Genomic DNA, 15,618 nt, shown 5'->3' with positions numbered 1-15,618 from the left:
ATGATATGTACGTAATAAACAATTTCTGTTGCAGTGTGATATGATTATGCTCTGAGGGATTCAGACACAACGCTTTTGGCTACACTGAAGTATCACAATAAATTCCGAGAATATGCATAATCGTTTCAACGTTATTTTAGTCATATTGTTTTACCCCTCCTTCAAGGCGATTCTCCTTAACCATAACATAATATGATGCACTCCATAAGATTTTGATTATCCCACGAATATCACGACAGAAAACGGTCGCCTGAAAAGAAGTCTAACCTTGTGATTATGGGTGCGCTCCACACAAGTGAAGTGTGTGTACCGTACTCAATCGTTCCTGCATTGTCCTATACTTAAAGAGGGACAATTACAGAAAAAATAAATGCCAGATGAATACTTTCAGTTCGTTTAAAACACTTTGAGCTTCGTCTTGTAACGTATGACGAGTCGGGTAACCATCCTCTCCATAACGACGCTGTGCAATGAGTGGCGCGTGTAGAGTCCCGTGAAGAGCTGGGATTCGAAGGTATTGAGAATCGTATTGAGAATCAAGGGGACTTACTGCAACAGATTGTCACACAGTTGATTGTGTTGCAATACAATATTGAGCCCATAGGTTCCGATGTTTATTCGTGTGAGCTTTTGTGTAAGCTGAAGATGAAAAGTTAGCAAGGGTGTAATTATTCTATATGATATTATCGAGATTCAGCAATAAACACGCCTCAGGGAAGACACAAAAAGTTGAGGGGCTGTGTTTGATATATACGTCATTTATACTTACGATATCATTATTGTATATTTTATAGGAGGGAAACGCTCGTAATAAAATCGGTTTATAATAATCGTTTGTAGCCTTGTAATATGATCTACCATTATGTATATCTTTTTTTTTCTTTTTTTTTAACTAACAACTTAACCATCAATTTTGTACACTCGTGTTCATCAACCCTCTATTCAATTTCTCAAAACGGTTTTCGTAGCCGTGGTACATTAAGAAAGCTTTCAAGTTGCCAACACTCTGACAGTGTAGCGAGATTTGCTCTTGGATCTGACAAAGAAGGAAGAATGTTCGCCAGCGAAGGCGCCGCAGTATAAGCCAGTTCGCAGTTCCACTTTGTGCATGAGCAGAAGAACGGTCATTCGTACCAATAAGCATGTTGGTTTTTCAATTCACTGGGGTGAGCATCTGTGATGTAATGATTATTCATGTAATCCTTAATAATAAATGCTGCTTGCTAGCACATCCACCTGACAGCAAAAGTGGTATTTGGCAATATCAATAGGAAGAGAATGTTTATATTCAATGCAAGATAATGAAAGGGATGCTTTCCCCATGTGTTAATGGACGGATCAATCTGGTCTACCCAAGTTAATTGTTTGTCAGGACATGTTCAATGAATAATCCATAGGGCCTAATATTTGTTACGTAAAGCTTATGCATTAGCCTACGCTTAAAAACGAGTGAAGTGCTCCTAACCGACTGAAAAAAAGAAGAAGGTCATTTGGACCAATGTGCCCATGAGCTAACTCCGAACTGGCTTTTAAATAACGACGGTGTAACTGGCCTTCTGAATCTTTGTTGTCGATCAGTTGAAGTTGACATCATTTTTTTTTTAATCGGCTCCGAGGCACTCGTAACCCATAGTAATGTCTCTCTGCACGGATTGCAGCTTGTTATATGAGTAGGTATATGCCCTTCTGAGTTGGAAAGTCGATCATCTTTTCTCTCCTTTAACCCTTTCTGTGCCACAGACATTGGAATGTGTGTACGATGCTTTGGGGTTTTCAATTACAATTGGCACTAGAAACACACCAAGGTTTAAGGGATATTTGCCCACAAAATAATTATGTTTGGATTCAGTGAAAGTCAAAATATGAGTACACACAAATGAAGTTTTGAGGACAAATCCCATAATTAGGTTTGAAAAATTATGAAGTTTAAACGTTTTGGTTAAATCCATATGCCGTTATCGCATTGTCACCTATTGTCATTTTTCTAGCATATAGTTAAAGATCATTGACTCTCATTATTCAGCTGGCAAGGGGAATTATATTACATGTACTAAGAACAAAATGTCAACAACAAATTAAAGGGATAATGCATTTTCAAATAGAACTAAAATTTTGAGGAATTTCGTTCATTCTTGCATCCATTTTTGTAAGGTTATGTCAATATCATTACTCTGTTAGAGACCGTTAAACTCACAAACTCCATGAATACTGTATAGTGAATCTTTTTTTTTTTTTTTGGCGTCATTTGGCTTTAATGTTGACGTGCTTTATATTGCATTCCATTTGTTTAGTTTGTTTGGGAGATCATAAATAACTGTGACCATATGAATTGCAATTTTTTTCACACTCACCGTATCGAATATTTATTTTCTTACTAATCAATCTATGCATTCAAGAGTGAAATGATCTTTCATTTTGATAATGTTAATAAAGTACGTACAACAGGAAAACAAAATAAGTTGTCTTCTGTTACCTTTAACTTCAGATGGATAATTGAAAAGTTCTACACAGACACAGAAACACACACACACATACACACACTCACACACACACAACACACACAATCGTTCACACATTGGTCCGTAGAGTGCACTTTTGATCTCTTTATGTTCTGTGTACAACAAACTTGTTTATGTGCAGCTGTATGGTAGTTCTTGATAACTGTTGTTTCAATATGATAATGATGATGATTGATAATGATAATGATAAAAGTACTGGTATTTGAGTAGTAGTAGTAGTAGTAGTAAAATGAAATTTTACTACTTATATTATATTATGCACTACTTATATTATAATGACAATTATATTATATTAATGACAATGATAGGAAATATAGTACTACCAGTACTATCATTATTTCCAATACTAAATCTGTTATGTATAATTTTCTTATCATCATGATTGGATGCGTTTTCATTGTGATGCATTCATACCCATGTCTATACTTTTTACGTACATATAGCCAGTTGTTTCGAGTAAGTATTGATGAGATGTATATACTGGTTTGCTTGTTTGTTTGTGTGTGTGTGTCTGTCTGTGCGTATGTTTTGTTTATTTTTGCATAGGAGGAAATACTAACAACGCAAGAGATGAGATACACTAAGCGGATTATTCAGTAAACAACCAGGAGACATTCGTCAAAACTTAATATTCCGGTGACATGACATGCGTAAATATTATAGGAGACTAATAGGCATAGAAGAGCAATCTAAGCTGCATGGTGCAACACACTTTAGTGCACAAAGGAATCTTTGTTACATGCATTTTACTTTATTAAAGTTTGACCCACGGACTAAAAACAAGAAAGAAACTACGAAGCATCCATTGCACAGCAACATACCTTCATTATGTTGGCTGCATCTCGGCGTACGCTGCGTCATGTGTCGATCACCTGTATACGCATTTGCGCAGTCGAAATTTGCATAATAAGTGACACTAGATTTAAGCAACCTGCTATAAATTCTGGCCTAATTATGATTTACGAAACCACATGAGTTTACAATGGAGAACATTGCTTTCAGAGTCAGCTTGATTATTTTAATGTTAGTGCGCCCTCACAACTTCCATTTTTAGGCAGTTATTTACGACAATCTTACAGTGACACATAGTCAATCTATGCTAATGAAGATGGTCCAGTTCATACCAATAATTATATTCATTTTTTCTATTTTTCTTTATGGGGGGGGGGGTCGGAGGTAAAATTACTATAAAGTGTTCCCGTTTTTACTGTACAAATTCAATACGATGTTGATTCATATCTTTCTTCTTCTTTTTTTTCTCATGTATACTACATAATGATATACATTAATTTTGTATACAATAATGCTAACACTCGGTGAGCTTGTCTATCACTGTATCGGCAATGCAAAACAAGAATATCTGAAATGATCTGAACTCCCATGAAGGAAGAATAAATAATATTCATATTAAGGATTTCAGTCTTGATAGAAAGTACCACGCATAGACCTGCCACATGCACTTATTTCGAGCTCTTACTTTTATTCGGTCTTTACCTTTTTCCCTGAAAGAACATTCCTAAAAAAATATTATGCATACATTGACCTCCAGTACAACAAAGTTGCAACTACTCTTCAATCGTTAAGCGTATGGTGATCTTTCGGATCAGAAGGCCGCTTCTTGAAGACCCGGTAGCGTGGGGGATACAATGGGGGTGGGAAAGCCGTTCCGGTTCGTATACGACGTTCGAGAACCCCCTTTACGAAGTGTGTACAGCCGTATCACTGATCTCTATGTAAGTACACACAGAACCGAAGAATCATGGTTCGCTCATCGGGAACGATCGACTCCAGTCGAGAATCTTCGGCTCTGTGTGAACTTCCATAGAGATCAGTGATGAAGCTGTACACAACTCGTTATGCCGATTCTCGATCACAATTCGAACCGGACCATACGCAATCACATGGATATCGGGCGCTACTTGTGGTTTTGGAATGCCCATGCCACTGACTGTGGTCAGTGAATTCATTCGGACCACGCATGATTGCCCACTCTACCGGGTTTTAATAATAACAGTAATAATAATAATAATAATAATAATAATAATAATAATAATAATAATAATAATAATAATTATAATAATAACAATAATAACAGTAATGATAATAATAATGGTAATTATGATAATGATAATAATACTAATAATGATAATGATAATAATAATGAAAATTATTGCCATACTATCAGACTCGTGCTATCGTTCAAGAAAGACACATATTCCACGTCGTCCAATCAATCTAACTGAAATAATAATAACAGTTACAACAACAACAACAACAACAAAACGCGTTGTTTAACATTGTCATTAATCTGAAATAATTGTGAGCTCCATGTTCCGACATCCTACCATCACATTCGCTATTGCCAATAACTAAAAATGGAATACGTGACAAAGGTAACGCTTGAAAAGAAGCGTTAAAGTCTTTAAAATTGTTAATCCCTGAGTGACCAAAGTTAATATATACCTCATTTTATTTTTACATAATCAGTATAAGCATAAACAATGTAAGTAATGTGGTGCATGATAATGCATGTACAATATTGTGTGCTATGATGATGCTGATAGCATAATTTCATAAATGTGATATAATTGCAATTAAATGCATGCTTAGTTGTTTTTCACCTACTTGGAAATCACTGAATACATATCTCAATCCGCAAGTTCTATATCTTTTTCCCCCTTCACATTGAACAACAAAATTGGTAAACCGTGTCTCACATTCTAGGCCTAGAATAGGTGGAACGACTGGACATGGACTCGACTTGTCCATGGGGCTCTTCTGATTGTTAAGACAAGAGGCGCACACGGCGAAAGTGATACTTCAAAGGTATAATATGACTTTAAGTCGGCCACTGCCCGCCAGCAAAGAACAAAATTTAGCAATATTCTGTCGGATCTCTATGTACGAGCTTGAGGTAGACCCAAAGTTTTGAATCAGCTACTTGCATTAAGTTACACATATCAAACTAGAAGTGTATTATGATGTAATGCATTATAAAGCACAGAGGAAGTAAAGTTAAACATATAAGCAACAGCTCCATGAGTTTAGTACATATAGCATAATCACAGATTAATAGAGAGTGATATGGATCAGACACGGAAAATACAGAAGTGACAAGCAATAAACTGGAAACATGTAGAACATAAAGTGTCAATTAAACCGCTTTTTGGAGTGGGTAGTTTCGCAGTTGAAGCTCTAGGCATAACTATACGTAATGCCGTCACGCTTACACGTACAGTTGCGCGTGAGTCATAGAGGCTCCGATATTTTTTTTTTATTTGAATGCAATGTATAATATGCATATTTCAGTGCCACAGAAGGCAGCTTGAGCTGCAGATAGTAAGGTCCATGCTTAAAAAAAAACAAAAAAAAAGTTTCACTTCCAGTGTCGCAGAATGTATTAACTTTCGGTGAAATTTTGTACGTTGTGCACAGTTCACTTTTCAGTTAAATGGAGTGGAAATGAAGACAGTTGTCACTTCTATTGAAATTTCATTTCACATAGTGCCGGCAGCCTTCATTACATACATCAGATACACACATTGCATGGACTGGTAATTTGAGAGGAATTCAACAGAGTTGTTCAGGAAGAAAAAGAAAATCATAAAAAAAAAAACGGTCACAACCTACATCACTTAACATCTTGAGTACAGAAAGATAAAGAAGAGTCGAAAATTCAGCTTGCAGACCACTGAATGTCACAAGTTCACAATATGACGTAATCAATTAATTTTTGTCAGAGTCCAACATCCTGCCTATGGCGATAGCGCGCATCGGAAGCGCTCGCCCAAAGGTTTGTGGAAGGCATTGATGCACGTATTTCTTGAGGCCACGCTGGGCCTCATTCTTCATCATGTTAGTCCCTGTTTTAGCTTTGCTATTTTGTCCATCATATCCACCATGCTCGTGTCCAGTACGTTGAATTTGGGCAGTCGAAAGTTCCTCCTTCGGGGATTATCTCCGCGGTAATGGACCATCCGAAGCTCCGTCCAGGGGTCGATGGTCACGGCCGTACCGCCGAGCTTCATGGCGTGAATCTTGAAGTAGTGGACGTTGATCGGCCTAAGAATGTTCTTGTCGTGCGACGCGTTGGGCTCTGTGGGTTCGCGAGCGCGCCACGGATTTCTCTGCACTAGGGACTTCCCGCCTTGAGGCTCGGACAAGTTGGGCCGACCGAAGAACCAATTCTGCAGACGAACGGCACCCACTCGATCATACAGCGGATCGCGCAGGTAGTCTCCAATGAACGGTTTAGTCACATTCATCGGCTGCACGTACTCGTCGACATCGATCTTCAACATCCACTTGGAAGTGTGTCGGTTCCGCCACAGGCAGTCGTTTTCGTGAGCGATCTGGACCTCGAGGTAAATCTTGCACTTCGTTGGTGTGTGCGCCCAAGGAATGACCGTGACCACGCCCCTTTCGATGTATTCCGCTACGGTCGTCCGGAGTTTGCTCAGCTCCTCGAGTTGGTTGTCGTAGATGAAGACATGGTCGACTCCGACATGCAGATGAAAGTCAAGCCAGTCGCCGATAAATTCGTCAGCGTCTTTCAACATAGTGCACATTGTCAGAAAACGGCGCTGACGTTGCTCGCTTCCGGACAAACAAACAGTAATATCCTGGTATGAAAATTCGTTTGAGAAGGTACCGCCAACTTTTCGGTACAAAGACATAGTGAAATTTGTCCTGTCGTAGAATCGACGAGGTATCGGGCACGTAATCACAATCAGGTACTGTGGCTTATACCCAAAACTCCTGTCATCGTGAACGACTGGGTCGGAGGCTACACGTTCGCTGTTTTCAAACTGGCACACAAAATCGTCACCCCGCCAGTCCGTGTTCTGAAGTCGGACACCGTTAATGACAACATTATGGGAAATGGGATCAGCGAAAACTGAATGCAATGTCGGCATGCCCCGCCGTGTCAGTTTCTCCTGAAAGAAACACATGTTCGCTCTAGGTGAAGAATACAGATATCTACCGGGTAATGACTCATTAAGAGGAAGAACGTGTGGGTCTATCGCCTGTCCATTTTCTAACTGCTCCCGGCTTTGGATTTCCAATCGAACAGCCTTGTAAGTCAGTGCGGGCGCTGACGTAGTGTGGAGATAGATAATCGTTGTGACGATGAATATTCCGATCACTACAAGTATGACTCCCATGGAAGGTAACATGTCCTTAGCAATGTCTGACGATGACGATGACCGCTGATCCTGTTTGGAGGTCGATAGGTGGCGCTGTCGCGGTTCTTGCCTCAGTTGGTGGAGATGCGCCAAGTGACCTGATGAGTTTGGATTCACAAGGTCGTCCGCACCGCCCGTTCCATCAAGGTCACTAGAGTCCGCCATGGCGGGTAAGGAAAGAAGAATGCTAAGCCAAGATGGAGAGAAGGAACGGATCCGCTAATCACGTGATTGAGTTCTGCTGAGCTGATTGAGCTGCTACCGTGACGGATGATACATCTCAGTGGTTTTGGTCATCTGCAAGAGAAAAAGAACGTTAACAAAAATAAATACTCAAGAGCATTATAGGTATTACGCAATACCCGCACTGAGAAGATAACAAAACGGGGGAAGAGGTGTGTTTTTCCTCGTAACAATTTTAAATTCCGTGGTCTTGCAATAAACTCATCTTTGCGAGATTCTAATATACACTTTATTCGTGGCTTACCGATTTCCTGTAAACAAATAATGGGTATGAAGACATAAATCCCGTTTTCCCAAAGATCTAAATAGAAGGGATATGTCCGATACTGTATTATATGTCTTGTGGTTTATTCGGAAAAAAAAATCAGTGTTGCTGGTTTCCTGGTGACAATCATGATCATGCCAACAGACATTCACTATGATTTTTTTTTTTAATGGAAAAAATAATAATCTGATAATAATGATAATAACAAGAATGTCTTCTTTTTCCAGAGTAGCCTCTTCAGTTATGCCACTGTAATGCCAGAGGGCTTTACCATTATCCTTACCCTAGCGTTACCCAGTTGGTATCAATCATACACATGGATAGAGAGGGACATGGTGAGTGGGGGAAAAATGTCAAAGGGCGTAGATCACCTGACGAGATTCGACCCCGAGACGTGTTATTCAAAACCAATGGTCTCATCCACCTCGCAACAGTACGGTGCCTTCAGATATCTTCATCAGAATGTCTAATTCTTAAAACACAAAATGTTTTGCCGAGAAGCTTCACACCATTAAGCGTGGACAACAGAAGCATTGATCGTGAGTGATCAACGCCTCACAAACCCCGTAAAGAGTACACAATACCCACACCCCAGCGACACAGAGCTACACGTACATGTATATTGTTCTATATCTACCTACAACTATTTTCACGCTGCATCGCCGTAAATGTATATCGGCCTACAATTTCATGTACGATATAGATCATAGTGTTTTTGTGTTATGCGTGAAGAGAACATTCATAATTTCTTGTCACGGGCTAACCAGAGTAAGGCTTTCATGTCGAGCTTAACGCCGAGCCCATACCTATTTTTACTGCTTACTTTGGTAGGATAATGGAACCAAGATTAAATGTTTTGTTCTTTTTTCAGAGTCCAAAGGTGTATTTTGTGGTGACACGACATTTGCTCCTGCGACAATTGCTGCTGTATTCTTTCCTGCAAGGACTTAGGGTTAGGGTTAGGGTTGTGATTAGGTGTTAGGTTTAGTTTGATATGAGGAATGGTATTAGGGTTAGGATTAGGGTTATGTTTGTAGGTATTTTTTTTTTTTTTTAGGTATGGCTTTATAATGGCGAGTAGATATTTCATGGGAGCATAATTATCACAGGAGCAAGTGCCATGAACTATATTTTTTACTGAAGAAGGTAGCGACTGTTACTTCAGAATCACCTGTCTAAATCCACAAAAAAGAATTTAGTCATCCTGCACTTTCCGAAACCATATTATTCGTTAGCTTATTTTACATGTACATTAGTACATGTATAGAAGTGTTTTTCCCGTGTTGTCTTGTACATTGTACGTACACCTTTGGAGAGGTTGATTGGTCACAAATATTCATTGCTGCCTTTACGGCCACATAAAACAAATCCAACTATATAAAAAATGACCTTCAGAAGGTTCCAAGATTCTTCCTCTCCAAGCGGGAGGGGGTACCATTGACTGTAGCCCCCCCCCCCACACACACACACACATACACAAATAAACACACATAGGGGAAAAATCGAGGGCCCCTGGATATTAATATCACTGTCAGACTGGACTGTATACAATAATAGTAATGATGATGGTTTAAAAACCACAACAACAAAAGCACCAGCACTTCCACTTCCACTATAATTGTTACTACGATGATCAGAGGAAATACTGAAAAGGCTGCCCTGGATAAAGAAGACATTGTCATAATAATAATAGTAATAATAATAATAATAATAATAATAATAATAATAATAATAATAATAACAATAATAATAATGATAATAATCGTTATCATTATCATCAATTATTATTATTATTATTATCATTATTATTATTATTATAGTTATTATTATTACTACTACTACTATTGTAATTATTATCGCTATTTTATTCTGTTACTATTATAAAGAAGATGATGCTGATAATGAGAATGAAATTTTTAGATCACAAAGTAATCCAGTGATTCTATCATTTTGTTTACAGCAAATTCTGGTGTGACTTGACCGACACATTACAGAAATAAATGTTCACTTTTACATTTTTGGTGATGAGAGATGGCTCCGTTCATGCATAGTACACACACACACACACACACACACACACACATTCAGGGGCGGATCCCGGAATTCTGTAAAGGGGGGGGGGGGTGCGCAAAGGAACCACTTCTAAGTTGGGTCCATCAACTGACAAGCAAAAAAAATAAAAGCCCTAAGCGCATTTTTTTTAAATCATTATTTCTTTTAATACAAAAAAAAAGAAACCAAAGTAAAGGGGGGGGGGGGGGGGAGGTGCACGTCCGGTGCGCTCCTCCTGGATACGCCACTGCATACATTATAATAGTTACATTTTAGTTATAACAACACTGCAACATCACAAGCTTTGTTTATACTTCCTTCCTTAGCGCTCCTGGATTGTTAACTGATATGATTTTCTATGAATACGTCAAGTGGAGTGGTGACGCGAAGTGCGTGAATCAACTCGAGATAAGCTCACTTTAAAAGCTTTATTTACCATATGCAGATGAAACAAAGACCCAGCTCTAGTGCTTAAAAATATTCCCAAAGTATGTGAGAAAAGCATACAACCAACCACTGTAAAAATGTTAATCCGTATAATCATTAGTATTGTTGAGTATACAAAATGTGAACAATTATTGTTAGAGTAAAATTATTGTTTCTAGAATAAACCGTCTACAGTTATTCATGTTGTATGATTTATTTGTTATGGTTTATAAGAAAAATGGTGATATATCTCCTGATATTTTAGGCTTCATTGTGATTTTTTTAAATAATAATAGAAGGATGCATTTTTGTGATACAACTAATTTACAAATGCATGAAATGTGATATCTCGAACATTGTTTGTTAAATTACTGCCTCCAAAGGTAAACAATACCTTTAAATGCGAAGTATCACCAGCAAGAGCAGCAACAACAACCCCTTAACTCCTTGTATTTAAGTTTACCATGGATCAAAGTTTATCTGTCGGTAAGCGCAAGACGCACTTTTGATTACCACGAAAAACTCTTATTATGCAATCTAAATGTCAACTTGAAATCCTACCAAGACATCCGCGTCTAAAAAAAAAAAAAAAAAAAAAAAAAAAAAAAAAAAAAAAAAAAAAAAAAAAAACACGACCGTGTCTTGGAATGGCCCCGGGTAAAATCGCCAATAATGTTTTCTGTTCTTATCCTACACAGTCGCTGACCAAAGCCAGCTTTTCTGACTAACGATGCTATACCAGGTTCTTTAAAGAGAGCTGTTGGTACAGACTCGTAATTTGTATAACCAAAAGCAGAATTTTATTATTATTATTTTTGTCATTATTATCATCATTATTTTACATCGGCTATCTTTAAAAACAACTCGATAACTATCGCCACGTGCATGTGTAGTCACGTTACACTTCAACTTATAAATTGAATAAATAGTTATGATACTTAAAGTATGTATACATGTCATGTTGCATCCTCAATTAATATCTCAGTCTTGTTTACATTCTGGTGTTACCTATGGGTACCTAGGGATGTGACTGAACGGTGGGTTTAAGCCTCTGTATACAGTAGTCAGGTTCGGATTATGTCGACGCCGTAAGTCGACTTGGTCATTGTCACGTGAGATGGCTTTCAACTTAAACTTGAGGGTTTCGTTCTTCAAAGTTGTTTTTTTTTTTCCAGACGGATTTCGAAAACTGTAGATACGAATGTAGGTGCATCTTTTATTTTTTTCTTTTTGTTGAACTATTCAAATTGTTATTTTTTGTTAAACTATTCTAAGCATTGATATGAAACCACATATAAAATGAGATTTTACGTGAAGTGGTACTTCAGTGCTCTAGCAATCCACAGTTTTTTCATCATATTCTTCTGTGATTTCATTGAATCAGGCCAAGGCAGGTCCTCCATTTCGATCATAGTACTGTATCTGCGAGAGAGGTTAAATTCTTCAATTATTATAGTTATAATGATAAAAGAAATAGAATATATCTACACTGCAGCCCTTCCTGGAAAAAAAAAAAGAGGATTAGAGTTTTAATCTTGGAACGTCAGGAAAATGTTTCATAAACATACATGTACATGTATAAGAGATGCATGTACATAGTAAGACTATACATCACCAGCTATTGTTTTATAATCTGCAATATCCCTTTGATAACACCTTTCATTACTCCGAATAGCGATGACCAAGAACATAATAATTTGCAGCCAAGAAAATCAGACAACTAATAGCGTGCTATAGTCATGTTATTACACTTTGTAGAACAGAAATATTGTCCGTCTGGTTGTTTTTGTTTTGTTCGCGAGGACGATACTGGTTAGATGCATATCAAGCAATCTCTAACAAATACTATCATTCTTTCTTTTTTTTTTTTTCAAAACTAACATACTTCATTGAGCATTAAACCAACGCCACCACAGCTTCTTCTTCCTCTTCTTCGGAGACAATAAATTCGTCGGTTGAATACCTCCAGATGATTTTCCCACTACAGTTTGTATATTATGTATGACCTAACAGGACAAGGAAAATCACAACATGCTTCTCAAAAACCTGCAGTCCAAAAGAAAACATCTACAAGTTCCCCTTTGTACAACAATCAATATGCCTGAGCGGAATGATTTACAAAGTTCGGTGATTGATTTTAGTCCTCAATTTAAAAAAAAAAAAAAGTGTTACTGTCTTCTTACACATCATCTCACATCAGGCTCTACAGCTCTATGGGTAAGGCTACGATCCTCCTCAAAGCAACCAAACAAATCGAATTCATCTTCTTGATACACGCGGGTTGATATCCTCCCTCTCCGACCGGAGAAAACCCTCTCTGTTTCAAAATCTATCTCGGAGCTTTCTTCTTGACTTACATTTGACTTACATATCAAACGTACAGCTGTATACGTATCATTGTAATCCCGTGACCTTGTATACTGTTCATTCACAAACCTCGCGTTTTAGACAACTAGACTGCAATTTTGGCAGAGCTCTTGACTGGAGGAATTCAAGTAAAGAAGAAGGTTTTGCATACAGCAGTCCTTTCGTATACTTAGACGTTAGAAGAAGAATTCCCAAGATTTGAAGAAGAAGAAGGAGAAGAACAGCGAAAAGGGCGCATAACAAGAAGGGCCAGTGTTGGGAATAACTGAATGACTCTATGACCTAACAATCTGGCCTTTTTTTTTTTATCTATTTCTCACTATAAACAACATTTTAGACCGCGAGGAAGGGGAGAAATGGATTCATTTCTACTTCATTACACTGCACCCTACATTCTTTCCGATAATGCCGCTAATGACGTACAACTGTAATCTGGTGGTGGAGAGACCCTTGTCAAATATTTGCATAAAGACCGACTACAGTCCCACATGTTCCGATTAGACTACGTGTGGGGGTTGCCTTACTTGACGAGAAAAGACCACAGAAAACTTGCCTTGGTCCAGCTGAATGTGATAACTCTCCTGTCCTTTCAAGTAAAGGAAATGACAGAGAAATTAATTATCTCCGATATATTAAAAGGGAAGGAATAAAAGAGTCACAAAATAAGCACACAGATAAGCCGTGAACGGAGATTAACATTAAATGTTATTCACTTATTGACATGCCTACACACACTAATACGTTTGTTTGTACATGACAATGTACACATGATTACAGCATCGCCGATTACATGGTCATCTACTGTTCTGAACGTGGACGTATATAATACTTTTATGATATGTGTGAATGCGCCTACAGACAACAGTGTATGTGTATATTATGTGTGCATATTTGCTATTGCTACACACAACGAAAACGCGAGAAAACAAGCCATGAATGCATCCCAGGTAATTTGAGCGCGTAAGCAAAAAGAGCACGTTGTGATTTCACTTACCTTTACAACAGAACGTGTACGCCATAGAGCTGGCGGAAAAGCTGACGCCATGTCACAATGCATTGTCAGAAGCCACCACGAAAAATCCATACATTTTCACTGCACGGTGATCACGCCACGACACTTGCAGCCACGTATGCACCCCTCGCCGCTATTATCTACGTGTGTGTGTATGTGTGTGTATATGGGGTGACGTGTGAACCAAACTGATTCCAAGTTCTGCCGCAACGACTATCAAACTGGACTTGGACCGACTCTTAGCTTGTTTGACGTACCACCACCGATCAGCGACTACGAGGGGGAACAGTGTTTGTCTTGCACTCCTCAGATAGTGGCATGACCGAAGTGCTGGGGAGATGATGGACTAGGTGTGGTATGCGAGTTGGTACAGCACCTGGTAGACCCACTGTAGAATAACTGGTAAGGTGGATACCCGGTTGGAATGTATCAAGTCTTTGAAAAGATCACGCTGTGCTGCATATTACGCATCGCCGAATGTGCCAATGGTTCCTTAAGGAAGACAGCGAGTCAGTACAATAGTTGGGGGTCACTGGAGCGATGGGTCATTATCTTTGGTCAGTATGGTCTCAGATTGGTCTTGGGATTACGGGCAAGGGGGGGGGGGGAGGGGGAGGGGGGAGGTTCTTTGGTAGGGTGGGGCAAAATAAGAGCCGAACCGGGTTTTAGAGTGACTTGGCTTGAAATACAGCAAGGTGATTATGGTCACTCTCTGGCACACTGATTTTTTTTTTCTGTTCTTTTTTCTTGTTTTTTTTTCACTAATCGGGTGAGCTCTCACGAATTCAATCTGCAAAGATTAAAACACCGACGAAAAAATTCAAGACCCAACCAAACAGTGAAAAAAAAAAACATACTTGTGCCAAAGAGATGGAGAAAGACAACAGCAGATTACTCTAATGTGTCTTATTTGTGAGTTAAATGAGATACATCTATAGTTGACTGTTTAATTGGTCTCTCTCTTTCTGTTTCCCTTTCTCTAGTCTATATACATACAATATATTTTATACAATATAAAATGAATGATGATGGCAAATATCAACACAAAAGCACAGGTTATACAGATACACGTACTTATGTAGGCCTATAATTATATATAGTGCAAACTGTGCAAACATCAGTACTGGGTGTACCACACATAAACTAATGATATGCTGATATATGATTATATTCTAATAAAAAATATATGATATATATATATATATATATATATATATATATATATATATATATACATATATATATATATATCATTGTGAAAAACGAATGATATTTCCAATTCTAATTCACAGATGATTTTGAAGATGATTTACACTAGATTTTCCTCCATTATCATTATTATAAGAAATACTTTCTACAACAAACTTTCAAAGGGCACAATAAAAAAAAACACGAAATACCATCGAAAGGTTACGCGACAAGCAACAGGTGAAATACATTGTCAAATATTATGAGAAATACAGTGACATTCCAAGCAAAGAATGGTGTCGATTTTATTTTGCAGTAGCACAAATATATTAGTGGACAAAAAAGGGGGAAAAGTCTCAA

At 38.1% G+C, this 15,618-nt stretch overlaps 1 protein-coding gene across 1 annotated transcript; it reads right to left on the bottom strand.

Annotated features, from left to right (window-relative positions):
• Positions 1–6,161: 6,161 nt before the first annotated feature.
• Positions 6,162–14,263, bottom strand: LOC140229889 (uncharacterized). The gene is made up of 2 exons (XM_072310094.1): positions 14,053–14,263; positions 6,162–8,002 (listed from the first exon to the last, which is right to left on the bottom strand). The coding sequence occupies exon 2, from the start codon at positions 7,868–7,870 to the stop codon at positions 6,371–6,373; it is 1,500 nt and encodes a 499-aa protein (XP_072166195.1). The 5' UTR covers positions 7,871–8,002; positions 14,053–14,263; the 3' UTR covers positions 6,162–6,370.
• Positions 14,264–15,618: the final 1,355 nt, after the last annotated feature.

Source organism: Diadema setosum, chromosome 6, assembly GCF_964275005.1.
Source record: "Diadema setosum chromosome 6, eeDiaSeto1, whole genome shotgun sequence".
Classification (NCBI taxonomy): Eukaryota; Metazoa; Echinodermata; class Echinoidea; order Diadematoida; family Diadematidae; genus Diadema; species Diadema setosum.
The sequence above is the reverse complement of the archived record's forward strand: the minus strand, read 5'-3'. Positions and strand labels throughout refer to the sequence as shown.